General features: G+C 40.6%; 1 protein-coding gene across 1 annotated transcript; it reads left to right on the top strand.

The window, feature by feature from the left end:
- Positions 1 to 27,511, top strand: LOC121685008 (complement C1q tumor necrosis factor-related protein 4-like). The gene is made up of 7 exons (XM_042065235.1): positions 1 to 207; positions 310 to 450; positions 6,739 to 7,050; positions 9,025 to 9,165; positions 12,010 to 12,321; positions 13,163 to 13,303; positions 27,076 to 27,511. The coding sequence occupies exons 1-7, from the start codon at positions 117 to 119 to the stop codon at positions 27,381 to 27,383; spliced, it is 1,446 nt and encodes a 481-aa protein (XP_041921169.1). The 5' UTR covers positions 1 to 116; the 3' UTR covers positions 27,384 to 27,511.
- The last annotated feature ends 277 nt before the right edge of the window (positions 27,512 to 27,788 follow it).

Genomic DNA, 27,788 nt, shown 5'->3' with positions numbered 1-27,788 from the left:
GGTCAGAATTTAACACTGGTTGCATGAGATTGATTTATACAATTTTACTTCACTGGAGAGGTCTGGCCCATTCCGAAATCCCTTAACGTAGCTTCCCGCTACCTATATTGCCAAAGATGAGGACTCTAACTATTTTATTGGCATTTCTGTACTCCTGTACAGCTCAACTAGCACTGCTAACAGAAGAACTGATCACAGCTAAGGAGGGTAAGCTGCTGCAGTTATATTCCATTATTCTATTAACATTTTGATATTTTGACAATTTTGTATGCTGTATACTGAATGTGTTTGACTTCATCTTGTGTTCAGAGGTGGCCTTCACTGCTGCTCTTCAGCCTTCATCATGGGATAATAGTGGTTTTGGGAAAATAGGACCTTTCGACACGGAGATCACCTTGGAACATGGCAACGTTTTGACTAATGTTGGACGCACCTATGATTCAACCACAGGTATTCAATTCTCAATGAATGATATCAAATTAGGAATTTGCAGTAAAAATGTAAATTCTAGCTTAGGTCCAATTGCAGAGTAGCCTACTGGGTAAGTAAGGTGTAACAAACAATGGCGTTGTAAACAGAAATTCGGGAGGACATTTGTGTCACTCTTATCAGGTATTCTAAAACGGATAGTTCCAGTCCTTGATTATGATTGGCTGAATCGCGTTCCATGCCGTTGTAAACATAGACATAATATACATAGATGCCGCATCGACCGCTACTCCTTACTAGCGCTGACGAGATTTGGAGCCGCCATCTTGGACCGGTCATCCACTCCACTCAGTGTAATCTGTTTGGCCGGTGAGATGAGCTGTCAGCGCACTTAATTAGTCATATCTCACTGAATACCGAACAGATTCTCACGCGGTTTTTTTTGCTGCAAAGGTCATACATGTAGCTATGATACAGGACACATGATTTAGCGTATTTTAATATTCATAGTGGGTTTAACAGTAATAGAATATTCTGATATATGATATAAAGTGACCTGACGTCCGATATCAAAACTGGGAACACAGTCCATGTTTGACAGCATAGACAAAACTAGTTTGATACAAGTTTAATGAGTTAAATATAGTTCAGTTGACAGAAAAGTTCCATCAACAGCATTATTCACAGTCCACAGAAAGGTTCCATAAACATTTAAGTGAGATCAGTGCCATTCAGACATCTGAGGGGTATTCCAAGTAGGCCTATGTGGTTTAGTGACAAACTTGGGTAAATTGACTCAGAATAAGTTGTAAACCTCCCAGTAGAAAAGCTGTATGATACAGGAAACATGGTTGTGTGTATTTTAATATTCATAGTGGGCTTAACAGTAATAGAATATTCTGATATATGATATATTATAAAGTGATGACATCCAATATAAAAACTGGGAACATAACTAATCCACGTTTGACAGCATAGACAAAAACTGGTTTGATACAAGTTTTAATGAGTTAAATTTACAGAAAAAAATCCATTAACATTTTCAGTTCAGTGCCATCAAAAATAAAGTGATGAACAGACATTGGTGTGGCATAAAGGAAATGGAGTAACTGGGTTCAATATCAACAGCATTTGTTAGACAAGTTCCATAAATATTGTAAAGCGCAAGTTTGTAGGTTTGTTTCTGATCCTTAAAAAACAGACATTGGTTTGGCATAGTAAGTGTAACAGTTCATCAATTCAAGACAAAAAGGTGACTTGTCACTTGTACAGTGTCAATGGGTTCATCAACAGCATCTGTTATTTACAGTTCACAGAAAGGTTCCAGCCCCAATGAAGAGATTAAATAAAAAGGAATTAAGAAACATTTGCTGCTAAGATCAACCCGTTCATTGCAATCAGTAAAGAATCAGGGAGTGTCTTCACAGGCTCAGTGAGACAGAGTTACCGTCATACAGTTGGTTCTATGATTTCGACAACTGGTGCATGTCATTTTGTATGTTCCCACCTTGCTAAAATTGCTTGGGTACACTTTGGCTGAGAACAAAAGTGCTTCAGACAGCAGGTGGGCAAATAAGATGGCATAGTAAACTGGGTAAACTCCATAAAAGAGGACTGAGTCAACCAGACGATGGGAAAATGGGACACAGAGTGGCGAATGCAGGTGATGAAGGTGGAGCTCATAAATCAAACATTCAGTCACAGTGTAGCAGATGCCCTGCAGTACTGCAATGAAGAGCTGCACCTTCCTCAGTTCCAGGGGTGTGAGGAGACCGTTCAGTTCATTCACAGTCTTCTTGAACAAGGCAGTTGTTCTGGAGAGATACACAATAATAAATAAATGAATTAAAAGGAATTTGAGAGGCATCTTATTCTTGTTAGGGTAAATGACATGTGAATAATACAGTGTTGGGCAAGCTACTTCGAAATTTTAGTGAGCTAAACGACCAGTTACTCTGCCATGAATAAAACACTACACAAAACTACCACCCAGGCAAATGTATTAGTAGCCTAACACAAACACAGCAGTAGGCTAGTTCACTACATAGGAAGCTACTTTAAATTGTGCTAATTTCACGACAAGAAAAGTGTAGCTTGTCTGGCTAAGCTACTTGATAAATAAAGAAGTTGAGCTATTGAAAAGTTACTTTATTCAGGAAATAGTGAGGCTACCACCAACACAGTTAGGCTACAAGTAGCAGCTAGCGATTGCCCAATAGGCTAGTCTGTGCCACTTGTGTAAAATTCGCCGGCCAAATCTAGTACGATTTATTTCTACAATAGCCTTCTTGTGTCAGTTGTAATCTAAGTCAGTGTTATGGAATATGACTTATCAAGTCTCAGTTCATAGCCGGGTGAACACCGAGTAAACATAGCCTAGCTATAGATAGATGGCTACGATTTTCATACAGTAATATCAAAGATTGCTCCTTCTCAGCTCTGGTAATATTCTATTCACAAAATACAACCAATAGTACGGTTATGTTAAATCTTACTTGTGAAAAGTAAATCCCCCGAGTATGGTCCGCCGATTTGAGAAGGAACATGCTGCACAGTGCTGTCATCTTGTGTCTTCTGCTGCAACGCAACGAGGAGTATGACCGGTCTAAGATGGCGGCCGCATTTCTTGTTTCCAGCAGCCAATGCGGCGTCTATGTATATTATGTCTATGGTTGTAAAATCCAGCACAAACATATACCTAGGAAGCATTTTACTCTGTATTACTGCGCTACCACAACTTGATTTGAAAGTTAGAGTCATATACAGTCTATGGTTAGAGTAGCTGCGTCTCGACGTTGCTTGGCAACCATTCAGATAGAGGAAATATACTTCTTGGTGGAAGAATGATTATCTATGAATAAATCGTTACATTTCTCGTTGCTGTGCCTTTATTTTATGAAATCTTGCCAGATATGTAGTAGCTGTTCTTAAATCAGTGTAACCTACGGCCTCTCTGGGCTATTTGCTTAAAGGAGAAATCCGGCCAATTTTAACAAGGAGCTCAGTTGATCATGTTCACGGAATACTGTCGGTCAGAAAAAACATCTGATGCGAGTTAGTCGGCTAGCGGCCAAAAGTGCTTACAAGCTACCTTATGGGGGAATGTTCTAAACTGTAGCTACCTTTGTGCCACCTAACCGATATATATATATATATATATATATATATTATTATTATTAATATTTATATATAAATATGAATGACTGTTACAACATGGAAGCTCCAAATGAGAGTCTGCAGCTGCACGCTACTGAATGGAATATGGACGACCAAAGATGACAGGATAAATAAATAAATGTAGACAGAAATTATGAGATGTAGCCTATAAATGAATGTACACTTTGGTCATATCTTGTTTTTTTTCTGTATTTCTTCATTTACCATATTTTCCGGACGGTCGCTCTGGAGTATAAGTATAAGTTAAAAAATGCGTCGCGAAGAGTGGAAAACATACACAAGTCGCACCAGACTATAAGTCGCATTTATTTAGACATGTATTTCACAAAATCCAAGACAGAGACTATGTAACTGGACACATAGAGGCCAAAAAGATTGAGAATTCTACCCAGGCCCGACGGTAATTGTAAAGCAATTTACAAAAGATTCATTGTAGCAGAGCAAATGAGTGAGAGAGAAAAAAAAAGATAAAAGAACATGCACATTTTCAACGACACTATACTAAAGAAGCTACCCTTATTTTAGAGACTGTTCACATGCCTTTTTAAACCAGTTTGGACATCTGGAAAGGCAAGTTATTCAACTAGCACACAGAATAGAGTGATCAGACATCCCGGTTTAACCGGGACAGTCCCGATTTTGAGTTGCGTGTCCTGAGTTCCGACAAAATCCTGTCGGAACGCTAAAATGTCCCGGTTTACACCAACCACTATTAAAAAGTGGTCTTATTATATATAGCCCGATCATTAACTAAACCCAGAAAGACTATTTCTGGAAAAAAAAAACTGCCTATACCTATACTGTATGACCGCCGCTTCGCTTGGTCAGCAGTCATAATAAAGAATAACTCGAGGGAGAGATTCAGGGGGCATGGTGATATGACATAAATTACAAATTGATTATGTACCTATTACATTACACTTATTGTACTGAAAACAAGGACAGGATCCCTTCCTGCCTATACAACAGATCATGGCAACACATACATTGTCCTCCAGAATTATTGGTACCCATGGTGAAGTTGGCTAAAAACAGGGATTAAAAAAATCTTCAGTTGGTAAGGACAAATCCAACCTTGAAGGGAAGCACATTTATTCTGAGGAAAAGGAATATGTCATAACTTTGACCACCGCTCAGTCCTGCACAGTGTGCTGTAAGTATGTTGGGGATGTGTGTTGGAGAAGCTTCCTGATGAAATAATGTGCTGTGTATTTAGGGGAGAGGGGGGGCAGTGTACTGCAAGTATGGTGAAGGGACTTACTATTGCAAGCAGAGTACTGTATGTATGATGTATGTGAGTGATGACAGTGAAGATGTGTGTGTGTGGGCGGGAGGGGAGTGGAGCAGTGACTGTGTGGGTAGGTGGGGGCAGTGTGCTGTAAGTATGTAGAGGATGTGTGTTGGAGAAGATCCTGAAGACAATGTGCTGTGTATGTAGGGAGGGGGGGGGGGGCAGTGTGCAGCAAGTATGTAGAGGAGGCTTACTGTAGCAAGCAGTGTGCTGTATGTATGTGAGATGATGACAGTGATGATGTGTGTGTGTGTTTTGTGTGTGTGTTGGGGATGGTGGGGTAGTTGGGGGGCAGAAAGGCTAGGCAATCAAGGACATGGGTAGATGGAGGAGAAATCAAAAATAATAAATAAAAAGTTCTATGGAGATGTGCAAAAGTTGGAGAAAGTCAGATATGTGTGTGTGTGTGTGTGTGTGTGTGTGTGTGTTTTGACGTGTGATGAAATAAGAAAATAGCATAGGGAGAGGGATGTAAAAGTGCTAAAGTCTTGTAGGTGTGTGGGGGGGGGGGGGTCATGAGTTCTGAGGAGTGAATGAGTGCAAAGTCAGTATAGTGTGAGTTCAGAGTTGGGAAATGTTTGAGAGTGCTGAGGAGTGAATGTGTGCAAAGTCAGTATAGTGTGAGTTCAGAGTTCGGATGGCCTGGGGATAAAAACTTCGCCTGAGTCTCTCAGTTCTGGCTTTGTATCTACATAGGCGTCTTCTTGATTTCAGCGGTAGGAATAATCCATTGTTAGGATGAGAAGAGTCCTCCAGAATCTTTTGCGCTCTTAGGAGTACTCTTCTGGAATAGATATCTTGTAGAGCAGGGAGTTGAGTTCTTATAGTACGTTCAGCTGAGCGCACTACTCTCTGCAGAGTACTACAATCTCTAACTGTGGAGTTCCCATACCAGGTGATTCCACATGTAATTCCTCTCCTAGTTACTCTTCACTGGCTCCTTATAGTGGCCAGAATTCAATTCAAGCGTCTGTTATGTCGATAACAGCCATAAACGCTAGGTCAGATTCAAGACTCTTCTCCTCAGTGGCTCCTTGTTGGTGGAATTAGTTGCCCAGTGCTCTCCGTCTCCTGTTGTTTTGGGTCTTTCAAGCACGGTTTAAAGGCATCTCTGTTCAACACGCACTTAGTCAATTAAGCGTTTCTTATAAGTTATGGTTTGTATATTATTGCTATTCTCCTTAATGTAGTCTTACCAACATTTGAAATTGTTCACTGTTAAATTTAACTATTGTATTGTTTGTATTTGTATGTCGATTTGGCCAAAAGCGTCTGCCAAATCCCATAACCATAACACATAACACATAAACACACCCACACAATATACGCGCACACACAACCATAAACACATCTACACATACACACTTTTAAAAACACACACGCATGCAATCAAGCAGGCACACCCACACACACACAGATAAACACACACTCACACCCCATTACCCCCACGCACACACTCACAAGAAAACCCACACACACACACACATATACACAAAGACAAACACACACTATGCACATACTCATTTACATACACAAAAGTAGGGGATGGAGTAGGAGATGAAGATGAATTGACAAGCGTGATTTATTTTTGCAGAGAGAATGTGCAGGACTGGGCGGCGGTCATATTTTGTACCACTCTGCAGTACATCTATTTTTGTCTTTCATTTCACCTGAAATAGTAATCCCATCTTTTTCATAAGAAAATTTGCAGAGTGCTAGTATGTGCAAATATGTTTAAACTGTTTAAACTATGGAAAAGTAGTCAAAAATAGAGGCCTATAAATAGAACTTTATACAGTAGAAATTACAGTTCTCCTGTCTGTCTATCTCCTGTGTCACAGGTGTGTTCACTGCTCCAGTGAAAGGAGTCTACTTCTTTACCTTCACCACCTACAGCTGGGTGGCAGAGGCAGACATCGGTGTCAAGCTGATGAAGAACAATGAGGAGGTATTGCTGGTTTGGGAATGGCAGGACAAAGGTGACAATGAGGACTATGCCTCCAACTCGGTGCTACTGAAGCTAGAGGTGGGTGACAAGGTGTACATGCGCCTCCCCAAAGGATACCAAGTTGCAGCCAGCAAAAACTCCAATATTCATACTTTCAGTGGATTCTTGCTCTACCCTTTTCACAACAGTGAAGATCAGTCAAGAGGTATTGAATTGAATTGCTTTAATTGTTGCATGAGTCATATTGCATTATCATAGATATTTTTGCCTACTTATACAAGTGGCAAAAGTGTACAAAAATTTGGCAAAGCAAATTAAGGCTTTACAAGTCCATTTTGATAGTCTTGGTGAAGATACACCACTAAGAAGAACATGTTTTATGTAAATGATCAGACCATTTGAAATTACATTACATTACATTTGGCTGACACATTTTGAACCAAAGCGACTAACAACATGGTTAACAGTTAAAGCTTTTTAAAGCAACAATTCTCAACAATTCCAGGATAATTTAAAATAGGTCTAGTACAATAAGAATAAGTGCATCAGTGAGTGCTGTTTTTTAAACAATCGAGAGTCAGTTCTAGTCAGGTGGTAAGTGCTAGGATCAGCAAGACTAGTTGTAAGTAGTGCTACGAGAGCAGATGTTCTCTGAAGAGCTGGGTCTTCAGGAGTTTTTTTTGAAAAAGAACTGGTAGTGAGTTCCACCAATGAGGAACAACAGATGTAAAAGTTTGGATTGGCCTGAGCGTACCGTTGGCAGAGCTAAACGTCGTTCGTCTGTGGAGCGCAACGGTCTGGAGGTAGCATATGCCTGTATGAGGGCATTCAAGTAAGTGGGAGCAGAACCAGAGACTACTTTGTAGGCAAGCATTAGAGACTTGAATTTGATGCAAGCAGCCATAGGTAGCCAGTGTAGCTGGATGAGCAGCGGGGTAACGTGCCCTTTTGGGTTGGTTGTAGACCAGACATGCTGCTGCGTTCTGAATCATCTGAAGGGGTTTCACTGTGCAGACTGGGAAACCTGTCAGGAGGGCATTACAGTAGTCAAGTCGTGAGATGACTATTTCCTGTACCAGGAGTTGGGTAGCATCTTAAGTCAAGTAAGTCCTGATTTTCCGTATGTTGTAAAGTGCGAAATGACCGGGCGACCGAGGCAACATGATCGGAGAAGGTTAGTTGGTTGTCAAGAATGACTCCTAAATTTCTTGCAGTCCTGGTAGGCGCAACAGACAGGGAGTCAATTTTGATGTTGATGTCATGATTTATGGTAGGTTTAGCTGGGAGGACCAGCAGTTCAGTTCAGTTTTTGAGAGGTTTAGCTGGAGATGATGTGCCTTCATCCATGTAGATATGTCTGAGAGGCAATCCGAGATCCGTGCCGAGACCAGGGGGTCATCAGGTGGAAAGGACAGATAGAGCTGTGTGTCGTCTGCATAGCAGTGGTTTGAGAAGCCATGCGAACGGATAATCTGTCCCAAAGAGGTGGTGTAGATAGCAAAGAGAAGGGGGCCTAGCACTGAGCCCTGGGGGACCCCTGTGGTGAGATAGTGAGGTGCGGACAGCTATCCAAGCCATGATGCGTTAAACAAGCGTCCTGTGAGGTAGGATTCAAACCAGGAGAGAGCAGAGCCGAAGATTCCCATGTTTGAGAGTATAGAGAGAAGGATACGGTGACTAACCGTGTCAAAGGCAGCCGATAGGTCAAGCAGAATGAGTACTGATGACCGAGCGGGCGCCCTGGCTTCCTTTAAGGCTTCTGTTACAGACAGTAGAGCTGTTTCGGTAGAGTGGCCGCTTTTAAAAACTGTTGAGGAGTGAATTATTTTTCTGGTTCCTTCTAGAATTCTACGCAAACAATCTATAGTTTCAGTGTTCTTTATACAGTCTATGGGGAAAATCTCTGAGGGTAATTGTCGCATCATAATATGGAACTCTCGGATTGCGAACATTCTAATCACATATTTGTGACCGTACTCCTCAACAGGTTAAACCCAGGCTGATTAGGACCCAGAAGATTGTTCTGTGAAAGGAGACCTGTTTGGAGACTGAAATAATAAACATGTTTATTTTTTGAAGAATTTAAAATAATGAACAATAATTGAAAATATCACTCTCATTTTTGGACCATGCGACACTCTGTGTACTGAATATGTGTTTGACCTCATCTTGTTTTCAGAGGTGGCCTTCACTGCAGCTCTTCAGCCTTCATCACCAGATGATAGTGGTTTTGGGAGAATAGGACCTTTTGGCACTGAGATCACCTTGGAATATGGCAAAGTTCTGACAAATGTTGGCCGCGCATATGATTCGAATATAGGTATTCAATTCCTGTGTTGAGAAACTATGATTGTCTTGATGACTTATGTTGCAGAAGGACTCATAGTGTTTCTACCTTTTCTTATTATTCCACTTCTTAGTACATCATTGGAGTCTGTGGCAGCCCGTACAGTGTAAAAGATTTTGACATTTTGCACACTACTAGGGACAATCCCATGCTATTTCTTACCAGGTTTCTTGTTGACGCCTTCAATACTCTAACACCACAATGGATCAAGCTAGAGGTACGACTTATGGCGGCCTTACATTGTACGATTTTGGTCTGTTTTCACAGTCGGCGACTAAATTTCCAAAGTCGGACAGAAATCATGGGAGTTGTACTGGAATCGCGGCGCGCTCCCGTCAACTAAATCGTTAAGTGTAAGGTGCCAATCTTAGCGGTTTTAAGCCAGTCGGAGTCAGTCTTTTTCTAGTTTTGCCGTTACGACAATATCAAACATGTTTGATATTATCGCAAGTCTTTCTAGTCGTGGCTCATGCAAACAGTGACGTGAACAATATAAAAACCAATAGTGACCTCTCTCCAACACCAAACAGGAAGGCGACAGCTGTAGCAAGAGACCTGATGAAACCCTTGAATATGATAATTTGTTATTTCGTTTCTTATATATCATTAGTCGGCTCTTCTGCGTGACAGAACAACTCTATATCGGTTAGGGATGTCACGCATGAAACAATGCTGCAGAAACACGGAAATATGCCTTTGAGTTTAGTAGGCTAGGCTATCATTTCAGTTCCTGTTGATATCTATTGCACGATGGGTAATAATTTAAAAGGAATCTAGTTGCAGTCTTGTAAATAGTGACCCTGCAAGATCCCTAGTCATTGCAAAATCATACTCTGTGACTTTTAACTCTATTACTTGTCTTTAGATGTGAGAGGGTCTGAGACTGTAGTCTTTCAAAAATCTTTTCCAAATCTTTGCAAATCTTTCCAAAGTCTGTCAGTGTAAGGAGGGCTTTAATTGTTGAACTGCATGTCCAATTTAAGCAATAAGCCCCGAGAGGCCGTAGGTTACGCTGATTCTACAACAGCTAAGGGGTGTTGTTAGGCACGACGCGCTAGCGGAGATAGAGATTTGAGTTTGCATTAACAGAGCATCCACTTTTGGAAGAACATTATGGAAACACTTTGAATGGTAAAGCCTACAACTAAGGCCTCTGAATATCCCAGTTGGTCTAAAAACTTTTAGAAAAATGTCTTTAATTCAGCTGCAAATCATTTTGCGGCCCCTCTGATATTTTTGGCGACCTCCCTTTGGGGCGCCTGACCCCCAGTTTAAGAACCACTGTAATAGAGTACCGAAGCAATGACGTAGTGTTGCCAAGGCATCGATTTTATGATTAATGACCTTCTTAATCTATTTAAAGAAGCACTATGCAGGTCTGGTTATTCCTTCACTGTTTCTGGGTTTTCGTCAGATTTAGGCTTGTATTTTTCACTACACAGCTCCCCCTGCTCCCCCTGCACCCCCTGCACCCTGCTCCCCCTAAACCCCCACTAGCTGGCGAGCTAGCCATCAAGAAACCAAGCTAAACACATACAGGGCTCACAATAAAACAGTCGAGCAAACACATTGTTCAAGAGAATATCAAACCACATTACAAAGACGAAGTTCACCCAAAGGTAGGCTACTTACAATTTCAACAGCAACAAAGCCAATATGTACCCTAGTCTAGAGGAATACGCCTGGATTAAGGGGGATATAGGGCAGGGGGAATGTCTCTGATTTCGAACAAAGCTTTTTTCAATAGCCAATCGCTGAGAGCGGGCAGGACTTGTAAGTATGCACATGTACTGGGTGTTTCATGAAAATACCGCCGACAGCGGACTAACAACCAAAACGATGCCGTTTAGTTTGCCTTTGTAGCCATCTCTGGCTAGCCGGTCAGCCATAACCAGCCAGGTTTGATAGACGAGGCTTTTGCCAAATACCGTTGGCAAGCAAACTAATACGTCCTGTCCTTTGCTTAACTTCTGCAGAGGTTTAAAGCAAATGTTGTTACGAACTTCAATTTCTTCAAAAATAAACTCTAATCATGCTTCAATTATGTTTGTATCGGCAGCCATTTTGCACTGGTTTCAGTAGGAACTTTTCCCCATGAACACAGTAGAAGTGAGATCAGTGGGCGTCTCTGAAAGTAGGCCTCTTCCGGTTATGAAGGTTTTGGCCCATGCAAGCTTCTGGGTACCCAGATGATATGTACCCTAGCAACACCCTAGCAACTATCTTTATTACCTTAGCAACCACCATAGCAACCTCTTTATTTAGCATAGCAACCACCATAAGTACCCTGGTTAACACCCTAGCAACCATATGATTTACCCTAGCAACAACCTAGCTACCACCTCTATAATGTCAACCTAGCAACCACCATAGCAACCACTTTATTTGGCATAGCATCCACCATATGTACCCTAGTAACACCCTGGCAACCAGTTTAATTACCCTAGAAACAACCTAGCAACCACCATGATTACCCTAGCAACCAGCATAGCAACCGTTTTATTTGGCATAGCAACCACCACATGTTCCCTAGCAACAACCTAGCAACCGCCAATATAATGTCAACCATCATAGAAACTGCTCCATTTAGCATCGCAACAACCAGAAGCAAAACCATTGTAACTATATGTACATTATCTATTATCTGTTTTAGCACTATATTGTACATCATATGTTTTGCATTTTCATGCACTGATAATTCCTTGGAATTGGATTTCTCATTTTAACTAAAGTTGCAATTGTAGAAGTATAGATCTCCTGGTAGTGCTTTCCCTGTAACTTATGGTCAATTATACCAACTTATCTCCTGTATCACAGGTGTGTTCACTGCTCCAGTGAAAGGAGTCTACTTCTTTACCTTTACCACCTACAGCTGGGTGAAGGAGGAGGACATCGGTGTCAAGCTGATGAAGAACAATGAGGAGGTATTGCTGGTTTGGGAATGGCAGGACAAAGGTGACAATGAGGACTATGCCTCCAACTCGGTGCTACTGAAGCTAGAGGTGGGTGACAAGGTGTACATGCGCCTCCCCAAAGGATACCAAGTTGCAGCCAGCAAAAACTCCAATATTCATACTTTCAGTGGATTCTTGCTCTACCCTTTTCACGACAGTGAAGATCAGTCAAGAGGTATTGAATTGAATTGCTTTAATTGTTGCATGAGTCAAGATATCATAGATATTTTTGCCTACTTATACAAGTGCCAAAAGTGTACAAAAATTTGGCAAAGCAAATTAAGGCTTTACAAGTCCATTTTGATAGTGGTGTATCTTCACCAAGCCTAAGAAGAACATGTTTTATGTAAATGATCAGAACATTTGAAATTACATTACATTATATTTGGCTGACACATTTTGAACCAAAGCGACTAAAAACATGGTTAACAGTTTCAACAATTCCAGGACAATTTAAAATAGGTCTAGTACAATAAGAATAAGTCCATCAGTGAGTGCTACCCTTTTCACAACAGTGAAGATCAGTGAAGAGGTATTGAATTGAATTGCTTTAATTGTTGCATGAATCTGTGTCACACACACTGCAATATTACATAGGTTCTTGACTACTGACAAAATCACCAGGATGCCCGGTTGCAGCCAGCATAAAGTCCAATTTATGAATTGCTTTCATTTTTGCCTGAGAGTGTAAAATATTAATATGAATTTGGCAAAGTCAGTTGTGACTGGCTTGATAAAGACACACCAAGATGAAGGCAATAGGATTTGATTAAAATGGTCAACACAGTGGCAGACTATTTATGACTACTTCTCAAACATACAGCTAAATGCCACCAGATTATGGTAGTCGGCAGCTGTAGAACAATATTTGGCCAGTAGAGGGAGTGATTCAAGTGTTAATCACACAGGGATGAGACACAATGTTTATAGTAATTTCCAAAACAAGAAGTTAAAATATTCTGATTTTTGGACCATGTAGCATACTAAATGTGTGTTTGACTTGATTTTGTTTTCAGAGGTGGCCTTTACTGCAGCTCTTCAGCCTTCATCATGGGATGATAGTGGTTTTGGGAGAATAGGACCTTTTGACAGCGAGATCACCTTGGTCCACGGCAAAGCTCTGACTAATGTCGGAGGCGCCTATGATTCAAATATAGGTACATGCACTTCTCAGTGTTTAACAATTTGAGCTTATTTAATTCATGGAAAGCTACAAATGCTATATTTAAGGCGCGGGAGGATTTGTTTCTCACTGTCATGAAACATTGCCAGCAGAGTTAACCAAATAGGACAGTAACGACTATGCTGGGTGAAAACCTCTCTCTCATTTTCAGAACTTTAAGAAGAATTTTACCTTAACGGAAAAAACACAGTGACTAAATGAAATACATGTACTGATACAAATTAAATAAAATTGTGACCACCTTGGTCGCTTAATTAAGGATGTATCAAAACTCCTGACACTTGTTAAACAATGTAAATCTTGGAAATAAACACATCATTGTCTCCTAGGGCAATGGTTTTCAAAGTGGGCGGCCGCAAGGAGACGCCATCAAGTTGGAAGGAAAAATAAAAGCAAAAAATAAATAAACAAAAAACGTACAAATATACATCATTATGAGTATTGTTCTAAAATACCATTATAATAATTGTCACATATCTGAACATTATATTTTCCGTGATAATCTTTCTGATTGGCTGGTATTCCACCTTGTCTGGAGGCTTAGCCAGAACTTCATGGTATTTGGGGGGCCTTGTCATGGAAAAGTTTGGCAACCCCTGTCCTAGAGTGTCAGGATCTATCAGTCCCACAGTCAACGGAATAAATCCAACAGTTCAAATGCAAAATTACACTCCAACAAAAACGAGATCTTCCAACCAGCGTGGAAGAATGCTAAAAGGTGTAGACCTACAGTGTGATGAAATGCTATGCATGTTTAGAAAAAAGGGTCCTCTGTCTTGCAATAAAACCAATGTCTTGAGAAAAATAATCTAAGAACGAATAATCGCACATCATGCGTGACAATGGTAAATCCAACAAGGAGGCCTCTAAGCGTGTTCACCTGCAGCTCCATTTTAATAGTCAAGTCAAGTCAAGTCAAGTCAAGTTTATTTATATAGCACATTTCATACACAGAGGTCATTCAATGTGCTTTACATAAACAAAACCAAACAATAATAACAAATAAAAGCATAGAAGGTCAATATAGTCAAAGAATAGTTAAAAGGTAAAGATCATAATAAAAAGAAAACATAAAACACAAGGTAAAATCATTTAAAAATAAAGAATAATTAGTAAGCAAAAACAAAGGCAAAAGTAGTAAAAAAAAGTAATAAAAGACAAAGTAGAATAATTATCAAGGCAGATTCAGAATTTGTAACTCGGCACAGTTAGCAGAAAGCATCTGAGAACAGTTTGGTCTTAAGTCTAGATTTAAAACTGGCTACAGTTGGGGCCTTTTTAATGTCATCCGAAAGTTGGTTCCACAGCTGAGCCGCATAGCAGCTAAAAGCTGCTTCACCATGTTTAGTTCTAACTGTAGGTTTTACTAGCAGGTTTTTCACCTGAGAGGACGAGAAGGTGTGTACTGCTGAAGCATGTCTGACAAGTATTTAGGTCCTGCTCCATTTACTGATTTATAAACAAGCAATAGTGCTTTAAAGTCAATTCTGTGACTTACTGGAAGCCAGTGCAAGGACTTAAGAATTGGAGTAATGTGGTCAGTTCTTTTAGTTTTTGTTAGTCCTAGCTGCTGCATTTTGTATCACCTGAAGCTGTTTAATAGTCTTTTTAGGAAGGCCTGTGAACAGTCCATTGCAGTAATCAACCCTGCTGGAGATAAATGCATGAATGAGTTTTTCTAAGTCATGTTTTGACATCAGCCCTCTGAGTTTGGCAATATTTTTGAGGTGGTAAAAAGCTGATTTAGTTATCGCTTTCATGTGGCTGTTGAAATTTAGATCACTGTCAATTAACAGAAGATTTTTAACAGTATCCTTTGCCTTCAACCCTTTTGTGTCAAGGAGAGTGGCAACCCTAAGTCTTTCCTCATTTTTACCAAATATAATTACTTCAGTTTTTTCTTTGTTCAGCTGAAGAAAATTTTGAGACATCCAGGTGTTGATTTGTTCTATACACTGACACATAGATTCAAGAGGACCATAGTCGTTTGGTGATAGAGCTAAGTAAATTTGTGTGTCATCTGCATAGCTATGATATGAAATCAAATTATTTTGAATGATTTGTCCAAGTGGGAGCATATAGAGGTTGAATAATAGTGGCCCAAGATCGACCCCTGGGGAACACCACAGGTCAAGGACGTTAGTGTTGAGGTACAGTTTCCGATGGCAACAAAGAAGCTCCTTTCTTGTAGATATGATTTTAGCCAGCTGATGACTATGCCTGTAAATCCAACCCAGTGTTCTAGTCTGTGTAGTAAAATATTGTGATCAACAGTGTCAAATGCTGCACTAAGGTCCAGTAGCACTAGGACTGATGTTTTACCTGAATCTGTGTTGAGGCGTATGTCATTGGAAACTTTAATGAGAGCTGTTTCAGTGCTGTGATTTGCCCGAAAACCAGACTGAAAGTAATCAAAATACCCATTTGATGTTAGGAAGGTGGTTAATTGATTAAAGACTACTTTTTCAATAATTTTGCCAATAAAAGGTAGATTGGATATGAGCCTGTAATTGTTTAGCATGGGGGCATCCAGGTTAATCTTCTTGATAAGTGGCTTTACAACAGCTGTTTTCAGTGACTTAGGAAAAGTGCCAGACAGCAGTGATACATTTACAATTTGAAGGACTTCCGCCGCTATGAGGTGAAAAACAGTTTTGAAGAAATTGGTAGGCAGAGTGTCTAAGACACATGTGGAAGAGCTGAGATTCTGTACCGTTTTTTCAAGTGTTTCGTAGTCTATCAAGCTGAACTCTGACATCAAGTTTAGTTTCCCTCTGTTTGTTGCTGGAAGTTCAGGTTGTTGAATTTGTAATTGAGCAGATATGTTGAGTCTGATTTTGTCAATTTTACCTTTAAAAAAAGATGAAAACTCATTGCATTTATTAGTTGAGAGAAGTTCAGGCACTAATTGGGGGATTTGTTAACTTATCAACAGTTGAAAATAGAATACGAGTGTTATTTGAACTTCTATTGATAATGTTAGAAAAGAAAGACTGTCTTGCTTTGCATATTTCAGAGTTATATGTGCGGAGCATATCTTTATGGATTTCATAGTGGATCTGAAGTTTGTATTTACGCCATTTTCTTTCAGTCTTCCTACACTCTCTTTTTAGAAGTTTAACTGCTGGATTTTGCCTCCATGGTGCTTTCTGTTTGTCCTTAACTTTCTTGAATTGTAATGGAGCATTGTCATCCATAATGTTTGCCATTTTTGCATTAAAGTGATCAAATAAGTCTTCAGAGTCTGACAGTTGACTTGACTTTAGTGAAAGTGCTTGCTCAAAGAGAGCACTTGTCTGATCATTTATGATTCTCCTTTTTACCATCATAGCTGTGTTTTGAGTGTGTGGGGACATAGACACATCAAAGAACACACAGAAATGATCAGATAAGGCCAGGTCTTTAACAGCTGTAGAGACATCGAGACCCTTTGTGATAACAAGGTCGAGGGTATGGCCGAGAGAGTGTGTTGGCCCCTGTACATGCTGTGTTAGGGAGAAAGTATCGATTAGTGCAATGAATTCCTTGGCATAATTGTTTTCAGGATTATCCACATGCAAGTTTAGATCCCCTGATATAATAAGACAGTCAAACTCTATGCAAACAACTGATAGCAGTTCACCTAGCTCTTCAAGAAAAACTTTAGCTGAATGTTTTGGAGGCCTGTAAATTGACAGTAATAAAATCTGAGGAGAAGACTTAATGCATGCACACAGATATTCAAATGAAGTAGTGTCACCGAATGACGACTGATTGCACTGAAAAGACGTCTTGAAAATTGTGGCTATCCCCCCCACCTCTTATTTGCTCTGGTAGCACTCAAGCTACCAGAGCAAATAACGTTTGGGGGAGCTGATTCGATGAGAGTAGCAGCACTGTTTGCTTGATCTAACCATGTCTCAGTTAAAAGTAAAAAAATCAAGGTTGTGTGTGCAAATTAGATCATAAATTAAGAATGATTTGTTTGAAAGAGATCTGATATTTAGGAGTGCTAGTTTTGCTGTAAGTGTTGGGGAAATATGATCCATGGGGTAAATCTGAGGTTGATGTGGTACAGGTAGGAGATTGGACTGGTTTACCCTATAAGCTCGATGCATTTGTGTTCTATTTCTTGTCAATACAGGAATAGAGAATGTCATGGGCTTACTGGGTCCCGGCATGTTCTCAAAACTACTGTCAGTACCATTTATATTGCAGGGACCCTGAGAATATCATGCAATACAGTCATCATATAATTGTCCCCTGCTGCTGCCATCTGTATTTTCCACTGCACATTCCATGCTATATGCCGGCTGAGAAAATGAACTAAGAGGTTGCTGCTGCTTAAGAGATCCTTCTAAACGGGGAGGGGGAGGGCGAGGGGGTGGAGGTGCCCTTTGCTTCTTTGGTGCTAATGATCTTGGGCTAGTAAAACTCTGCATGGCTACTGGTAGCAGTCTCTCCATTCTTGCAGGGAACATCATGTGCTTGGGTGGGGATGGTGATGGGTATTCAGGGGATCCTGTGGAGTTTGAGTGGGTGGTGGGATGACGGGGTGGGGATGGTGATGGGAGATTAGGGGGGTTTGTGTGGCTGGGGGAGTTTGATTGGGTGGGGACGTGATTGGGTGTGGGTGGTGATGGGAAATCAAGGAGGTTGGGGTTGAAAATTGATCCAGAGTCTCCATCTGCCTGCTGAGGTTCTGGGAAGTTTGTTGCAGATGCTCCGCTTTCAGCATGTATTCCAGTAGTGTATTCCATGTTGTTGTGTGTTTGTGGTGACAAGGAGACGACGGAGGTGGGGAGGGGTAGAAAAAAGAAGAACCTTTTTGCTTGATTGCCAGCAAAAACAAGTAGCCTAGGCTTACAGTCATCGCTGTCACGCTATTCAACACATACACAACAATACTTTGAAAATGTGCTCTAACTAATGCCGCTGACTTATTTGGATGTAAGCAAGCAGTGAAATGGCGTCATCTGGTGGCTGTACAGCGCAATCGCGCCATAAAATATTTAATTTAACAGGAAAATACAGAAGAAAATCTTGTTGTTCCTAGTTGTACTAATTATTCATCTAATCAATCTGATATGGTGTTTTTGAGAAAAATATTATGTTAGACCACATCAGTAAGCCACTCAAACATTGAAACATTTACCTCCTTGTAGGTACTTCCTGAGAGTCAGGTGACTAGAAACACAAAATAATATATTTTTTATTTAACAAATAGCATGTGGTGAGATGTATTAGAAATAGCTCTTTGTAATTATAGTTAAAAACTATGGCTGTCAAGTGATTAAAAAAAATAATACATAGGCCTACTCTGTGACTAATTTAAATTAATCACATGCATCCAATTTTGCTATGAAATATTTCAATTCAAAATTTGGCAGATTAGTGAATCAATGAAAAGCCAAACCAACATTATAGACTTTAAAGCAATCAGTTACCACCTACAGTCGCGATATATTTATATTTGACTTTGCAAATAGCCTACTACTCATGGCTTGTTCCCCTTGTACATAATGAAAATGCTTTTGTTGTGGAGGCGAAGGACTGACAGGCAGAAATTCTCTCCAAAGAGCTATAGGCATATCTATTGATAAAGTAGGCCTGTTTGACGATTCTCGCAAGATGTTTTTTTAGCATGGTAAATGCAAATGACTGAAGTTTCCACTCACTGTTGATGTATGCAGTACCCTAACACCGAGGTAATGACAGTCTAAAACGCATGGTCAGTGGAGAAAAGCTTATTTAAATTTAGTGGGATGTCGAGTCCAGATTCTGAGTGTTTTCGTTATCAAACGTCAGGTGGATAGAGCAACAAGACGTTCCTAGGTTTTTTAATCAGTCATGGGTGTGCTTTGGGCATAACATAATTTAAACCAATGAGAATGACATTAGTCTTTCCCTTTAACAGCGCGCAGCGCAATTTTAAACAGCTCATCGGTATTTTCATAGTCAGTGGTACATTTGAAGGAATCTGCTTGCACGCGAGACCGTATAGAACAGTTCTATCAGAAAGACTCAGGGAAGTATAATGAAAGTTAACACATGTTTTAATCCATCAAAGGATACACAAAATACATAAGCAAAAATAAGATTTAATTATTATTATTATTATTATTATTATTATATAAGAAAATAGGTCACTGAATGTGCAGACCCTTGCAGATCCTGCCGGAATGCAACGGCAGGTGGCGGAGCCTACCCCCAAAGAATAAGAAATAAAGATACCCACCAGAAATGTTTAGATGGTCATCCTCTCTGAAATAGAGCATAACAATATTAAACAGTGCATGTTGTAACCCAGGAGATGAATCAGAGAAAGCAAGAAAGAGTATCCGATGACCTGAATAAATATACTATTAATGAGATAACTCATGATTTGATAATAATTCAACCACCTGTAACTCAAAGATTTAAGATTGATTTGGTGCTATAGATGGGAGTCAAGCTTGCAGATGTCATTAACTAACATGTAAATTTAAATGCAAATCAGGTTTCTCTGTATAGGATACTTGCATATGTATACAAGGAATTTGGTCTCTGCGTTTATCCCACCCATGAATTAGTGACCACAGAGCACACAGTGAACACAGAGAGGTGAAACGTACACACTAACCCAAAGCGGTGAACTGCTTTGCTACAGCGGCGCTCAGGGAACATTGAGGGGTCAGGTGCCTTGCTCAAGGACGTTTCAGCCGCTCCTACTGGTCGGGGATCAAACCGGCAACCCTCAGGTTGCAAGCCCGAAGCCCTAACCAGTAGGCCACAATTGCCCCCCAAATGACATGCAGGGCAATGAGCTTGCAGTTGCAGATGCTCAGGGTCAGAGCAGGGGAATGGAGCCTGCAGTTGCAGATGCTCAGGGTCAGAGCAGGGGAATAGAGCCTGCAGTTGCAGATACTCAGGAACAGTGCTGCAGGATTCAGCTCGCAGTTGCAGATTCTTGGGGTCAGTGCAGCGGGACAGAGGTTGCAGATGCTCGGGGTAGTGAAGCAGAAATAGAGCTTGCCGTTGCAAATGCTCAGGGTTAGAGCAGAAGAAAGAGAGCCTGCAGTTGCAGAAGCTCATGGTACATGATTCGATGCATGGTGGCCCGAGTTGGCCTTATTCGAGCAGCGGTACTAATGAGACAACTCACAAGCACCCGGACCCAGTGCACAAGGTGCCAGCTGCATAAATGCCACCAAGCCAAAGCCCTGGAACAAACGAAGCGAAGAAAAGATGAATAAAGATTAAATTGAGATAATAACCACCACCAGACATTTGCAAGAGAAAGTACATGATTACAAGACAGAATAAATCTGATTTAAGGACGACTCCTATTAAAAAGTGATTACCGTTTCTGTGAGCAAGCCGCATCCTGCAACAGAATGAAGCTAAAGCAGACCCAAGGGCAAGGTGAAATAAGGGAGGCCATGCTTTTGCACCTTGCTCTTGGAAAACCCCCCAAAATAAGATGAGCAGCATAGGTAACGTTAGCTAAACAAGACAAGAAAACATGAATATTAGACATTGACCATGGGTAATAGTTCTTTAGAATAGGGATCGAGGAATAAGAACAGTTCATGGAGATGAGTGCTCTCGAGTGTAAAGATGAGCATAACCAGCATTGGTAATGCAGAGGTCGATTCGAAGTGCAGGAGCTTGCATAAGCTCAGTTCTTGTGACTGAAATCAAGAATGGCTAGGGACAATCGAGATAAGGCTTTAGCTGAGACTTTGAACCACCACCAGACCTTTGCAAAGAAGCTTACCTTAGATTCTTGACAGCGCTACTTGAGCGTCCAGAATGACTCGATCCTGAGGTCTTATATATAAAAGACGAGGACCATCTCCCGAGCGACTTGATTGAGGAAGCGGGTAATCCTAGTGCAGCTGCTGTTGAGGCAGTACAAATACTAAACGAACAACCAGTATAGGCCTATTGTAGAGGCCACATCTCTCAGCCATGGCAGATGAATTGTGAACCATTCTTTAGGCCTAGACATAGACAAACAGCAGGTAGAAGAAGGGGTGCATTAGTAACATCAGGTTAGTAAATGAGACCAGAACCTTGTGAATGTAAATAAGGGAAGACCTCCCGTGAATCCCATATGCAGAAGGACTACCATTGAGGCAAAGCACCTGGTTGAACCCATTAAACACAGAGCTGCTGAAAGAATGCTTGCAGAGCTCAGAACCAGGGTTAACTAACCAGAAGCAGACCTAAGGGCACAACATAACTTGAAACAAGACAGAATACAAATCAACAGATACATAGCTGGAGTACACTGCCACTTATGAATGGTCACTGAGGATGATTTAGCATATAACTTAAATAAACAAGACAAGAAATAGAAGAGTAATCCTCATCATGCTGACTGAGTGAAAGATTCAATGTTAAACAATGCACTGCTCCTGAGCAAAGAGTAAATGGATGTTTAGTATATGTGAACCAGCACCACAGTCCCTGTAAAGAAGTAGATAGTTAGAGTGAATTGGTGATGTAGCCGAATAATTGATGATTGAGAATTGATAATCAATTGATTTGATCATATGACGATTGAGAAATATGTGATTGAGATCCAGGGACATATGGATATTTAAAAGTGAAATGCAAGTTCACTATGCTGCTGCTCCTACTGTGGTGGGATAAAGACATGAAGAGTACAGGGTTAGATATAGCTTACTTACCTCCTTATCTAAGTTGGCACCACATGACCTGGATGAAGTAAGATTAAATATGAACCAAGGCATTGTCCCTCAATGAATGTTTTGGCTATAGCCTACGAGAACCAGCCCCGCATCCATGCGTGAAGTAGATAATTACAGTGAGTTAGGGGACTAGTACTCCACTGCTGACAGATGCATACCCTTAACTTAGAGAGTGAGGCATTTACATTAAACAAAGAGGAGCTGCTCCTGAAATTAAAAGATTAAGATGTTAATGTAGGCCTAATGAAGAACTGGGAAGTAATGTCATCCCTGTGCTTGCGGCTGCCATGACTTAATGGGGGATTACGAATGACGACAAGCACAGTGCATTGTGCTTGGAAAAAAGGTGAATGACTGGGTGCAGTATTGGCCTGAAGATTTTGTGCTTGCTAGAGGTGTTGCTCTTTCGGCAGAGAAAGAGTTTGTGGAAAGCTCTTGTAGGCTACTAGTCCCTACAGCCTGAAGACCTGCAAGGAGGAATGGAGTGGTTAGAGAGGAGACATACAGAATAGCATACATACAGAATTTTCGAAAGGACCTAGCACACGGGCAAATAAACAGCCATGAAACATTTACATTGCCATTAGTTAAATCAACAATGTATGGGCTTACATATTATGTAGACACACATTTAACCATGACAGTAACAGACAATGACACGATAATGATCAGCCAGACATGAGAATGAAAATGGATTAATCATGGCCTTCAGGTGCATCGGAAATATTATGGGTTAATGACGATAGTATAGCCCTGCAGACAATTCCAGGCCTACCATAAATCTCTGCAAACTAACATCCCGTCTCCTGAACTGCAGTCATAAACAGACCAGTGCACTGCAGCCAACAAGGAAAGTAGCCTACTTTTGTCCCTGTTGGCCTTCCATACACAACAGTAGCCTAACCAGCGAGCCAATTTGCCACAAAGGTGTTATAGCAGGGAAACCATCGCGAGTGTCGATAGGCCTACAGTAGGCTAACTGGAATAACTGAGGTTTAAGAGGGTTCCGTGTGTTTATGGTGACAGCGTAGCCTAATAAGTCTGACCTTTTCCGTCAGAAGGTTTAGCGACCAATTGCATTGTTAGCGATAGGAACGTAAACATCATTAAGCAGGGCTCTCAAGTGTTACGCATTGAGCGTGACAGTCACTCATTTCAGTCTTTTGTCACGCTCTCCCGCCACACATTGTATTTCTCACGCAGAAAAAACTATTTATATATTTAATATGCTGCGGCAGCGCCCAAAATGTCTCTGGCCGCGCCGCTCTCACTATGGAACCGGCAGGAATCAAGCGCGTCTCCCTGGCGTCTCCCCTGGACTTGAGCCTGCCACTTATCAGCCAATCAAAAATAACGAGAGGGGCTACACAATAGCCAATCAGAAAATAACTGTATTGTATCTGGGTAAGATTTAACGCAACAACCAATGAAAAACGCGTATCCTGGAATTGTTGAACGTGAATTACTGAACGTGAACCTGTTACCTACGTCTTCCAAGTTTCGTTCACCTTGGAGCTTCGAGCATCAGTTCATGGTTTCAGCACATAGTAAGTTTAATCTTTTAATGTTACAACAAATCCACAACTTGTTTGACACAAACAATGACAACGTGACTGCTGCTATAGAGAATGTTTCCCAGATAATTAGCGATCAGTTGTTCATGACTGTCTGTAACTTAGCCAACAGTTTCACAGCCTGTTCATTGACAACACTTGCTCAGAACAAGTAGCCTATGCCTAGTCATACTTTCGTTCACATGATGACTGACATATTGTCACATTCTAAACATCTCTCTCTCCAAATAGGCTTAATCATTCTACTGCTCACTGCTCCCCGAGCGCCGCCGTTGAAGCAGGCAGCTCACTGCGCCGGGATTAGTGTGTGCTTCACCTCACTGTGTGTTCACTGTGTGCAGTGTGTTTCACTAATTCACCGATTGGGTTAAATGCAGAGACCAAATTTCCCTCACGGGATCAAAAAAGTATATATATACTTATACTTATACTTAAACAAATTAACGTGTATTGCATAGCCTATTGTTATAGGTCACTTTTAAAATCACGTCATATTATATAATTATATCCTGGCCATGGATGCATTAATCATTGCATCTGTATACAAAAATGTCGGGTAAAAAGCAATTAAGCATCCTCTCATTCACCCTGAGAGGAAAGCCCCCTAAAAGGTCCAGGTTAGTGGATGCTCAGAGGTGGTGAAAAGGCCCATTATTGAATTGTCAGTGCCATGTGTCAAATCATTTCTTTTGCAAATCTGAGCAATTATAAATCATACTTTTGCCCCATTTTGACTTAGAGGGCATTGCTCCTACATACTTTAGCCAATAATCAAACGTCTGCTCTCTTTTGGAAAGCTGAGGCACTGTTGGAAAACAATTAGAATAACTGTGTGATGTACTGTCACAAAGTTACAAAGGCTAGATGATTCTTTTCTTTTTCTACTGGATAACAAGCATCTTTGAACAGACCACATTTCAGCCCTAGGTCTTGACTTGATATGACTTGAGTCCTAGCATTAGGTCTTGTCATGCTATGTGCAAAAGTAGATCAATATAGAATGACAACATGAGTACTTTAGACCATTATTTGCCAAGGTATGCTCATGCATTTGGTAAAATGCCCTATGAAAACTCCCCATAGGACTTTGGGTTATCCAAAATGCATACTGGCAATCAAATGCTTACTGCATATGAACCCCACATAAGCATAATCTTGGCCTCAAATGAAAGGTAATACGTTTCATGCTTGCATTTGGATTGTAGGCTACTTCAGGTTCTGATATGACTACACTAAATATGGAATAATTTCAAAAAATACAATACAAATACAATTTCTATTTCAATTCAATTGGTGTGTATAAGACGGGCTATATTTCTGCACAACTAATATTGGATCAGTAACTGACCTGGGGATGGTGTATGCTAGCTGGTGATGCTAGTTGCGCGTGTAAATCCTCACACCCCTAACCTTAAGAACGCTTCTAACCGCTGAGTTGGAAGCCTGGGCTTTTAGCTCAGTGGTTAGAGCGTTCGACTCCCATGCCAGTGTGTGTTGACGTGGCGGGGGGGGGGGGGGGGGGGGGGGGGGGTGATTGACGACGGGGAATGTCACTCAATGTCACGCAACTAGGATCTTAACGAGACTAGGGTAAAAAAGAGAAACCTTCAAAAGCCGTGGAACTTGTTTCTTTACGTTGATAAGACTAGGGATGGGCATCGTTAAGAAATTATCGATATCGATGCCATTGTCGAGTCTGCTTGTCGATGCGATTCCTTATCGATTCCCGTACCATTTGCTGAACACTTATAGGATGGCTTTGAAAAAAAAAAAAAGAGTTGTTGACTTTGAATGTCTAATTTAAAGTGGTTTTAGAGAATAAATATCAAGTGTGCAATAACAATACAGAAGTTGAATACTTTAAAATTTCTAAAAAAGTAAACATTTCTAAAACAAAGCTTTGTATTGGAATCGTTAGTGGAATCGTTAACGCTTGGATGTGTACGATTCCGATGGATCGGAACATTTGGAACCAGTTCCTTACCGATACCTGGAACCGATTCCCAAGCCTAGATAAGACCAAGCGGACAACCCGAACAAGTGGCAACAATTTGGCCTACCTACTCTCCGACGTTTACGAGAGATATCCTCCTACGTTAATGGAACCCCGAGACTTTGGTGATGCATCCAAAACAGTTGAAAGCGAACATAAGGTAAGATCTGTGACTGCATCACAAGTTAAAGTTTTGGCGAAGTGAATGACTAGCTACCCATGAATGGATACGGAACATCGAAAATCGGCACCTGAAAGCAACATGCAGGTGCAAAGTCATGTCATTGTAAAGACTGATGCAGACAGGTGATTGGACGGAAGTAATGAATGATGAGCGACCAATTAAGTCTTCCTAACAGAACTAACGCTTACGCTTCCATTTATTCCACTAAATGGTTTACTAAAACCTAGCATATAGCCTACATGCATTGGCAAAGTGAAACTAACTTCACCGTGGTGTCAGTCAACAACAAAACAGTAAATACACAGTTAATTACTTTCACTATTGACTGACAATGGGTTACCATTGAAAACATAGCCTTGGAAAAAGCAACACTTAGGCTACCCCAATAATGTTCGAATGACTGAATAAAAAACGTTTACCCTGCAAAGGAGTTGCTTACATCTCGTGACAGTGCGTCTTCAGCTGTGCTTCATATTTGCCTCTCCATCAATACCAATTTGCAAATGATGGTGAATAACTACTCATTGTGAGATATATTTAGTAATATCTTTATTCTAATTATGTTTCCCTTTGTAATTGTATAATGTGTAATGTTTTGCATAGATGTGTGCTGGTGTGCGTTTGTGGATGAGAGAAGCATAGTGCGTTGTGCACCCGGATAATGCGCTCTTAAAATAACATAAACAACTTGCCATGGACTTTTGACCAGGTTTCTCTTGGTCAGTGGCATAATGCGCGCCAGATCCCTCCTCAGGTCGTTAGTTGCCAGCCACACAGCTTGGCGTGTTGCTTAAAAAAAAGAGACGTGCAAAATGTAAACATTAAGCCAAGAAAATAACCTGTTTTCTGCCATGCGCCAGGGCGAAAATAGGGCCCTAAGAGTCATAATATAAGCTTTATTACAATAATAAGCTTTATTTGTATAGCACCTTTCATACACAGAATGCAGCTCAAAGTGCTTTACATTTGGAGCATGTAACACAATAATAGAGTCAGTCAGTCATTATCAATCACTCAGTCAGTCATTATCAATCACCAACGACACAAAAAGTCGTAGATGAACATATTTCGTCTTGTCTTGTCTGACGAAATTAACAATATGTGATAGCAATCGAGCAAATTACTATTTGTGTGAAAACGTGTAATATTACCTTGTCAACCAGGTGACCACAAGTGTTATTTACAACTGTTGTGTAAATGCAAATACTATGCAACTGTAAAGGGAGCCCAGTAGAATTTTTTTTATAATAAAACGAAACTGCATTGGATACTTTTAACTAATTTTTTAGCTATGCCAACTTATCTCCTGTGTCACAGGTGTGTTTACCGCTCCAGTGAAAGGAGTCTACTTCTTTACCTTCACCACCTACAGCTGGGTGGCAGAGGCAGACATCGGTGTCAAGCTAATGAAGAACAATGAGGAGGTATTGCTGGTTTGGGAATGGCAGGACAAAGGTGACAATGAGGACTATGCCTCCAACTCGGTACTACTGGAGCTAGAGGTGGGGGACAGGGTGTACATGCGCCTTCCCAAAGGATACCAGGTTGCAGCCAGTATAAAGTCCAATATTCATACTTTCAGTGGATTTTTGCTCTACTCCACACCCACATCTACACCACAGTAGACCATTTGATGGATTTGTGAGAGCAGATGCTTTACTGTAAGAGGAGGAAAGTTTAAAAAAGATTAAAACCATGGAAATTCAGTGTAAGATTTCATGGCTACCAATAAAATAAACCAATAAAATAAAAAGGTTGTTTTTTATTTTTTTAAGAAACACACATACAGAATGGGAATTGCTTCTATTACCTTGTAACCTGATTGTCTGAGTGTGTTTGTGTAAGAGTGTGTCTGTGAGAGAGTGTGTGTGTGTGTGTGAGAGAGAGAGTGTGAGTGAGTTTGTGTGAGTGTGTCTATGACAAAGTGTGTGTGTGATCAAAAAACATTTGAATTCAACATTTAATTTCCTTTTTTACTGCATTTTCTCACAAAAAACAAACAAATCATTCATATGATAATAAATGTGATC

The sequence above is a fragment of the Alosa sapidissima genome, chromosome 16 (assembly GCF_018492685.1).
Source record: "Alosa sapidissima isolate fAloSap1 chromosome 16, fAloSap1.pri, whole genome shotgun sequence".
Taxonomy (NCBI): domain Eukaryota; kingdom Metazoa; phylum Chordata; class Actinopteri; order Clupeiformes; family Clupeidae; genus Alosa; species Alosa sapidissima.
Note: the sequence above shows the minus strand (reverse complement) of the source record. Positions and strands in the feature narration are given on the sequence as shown.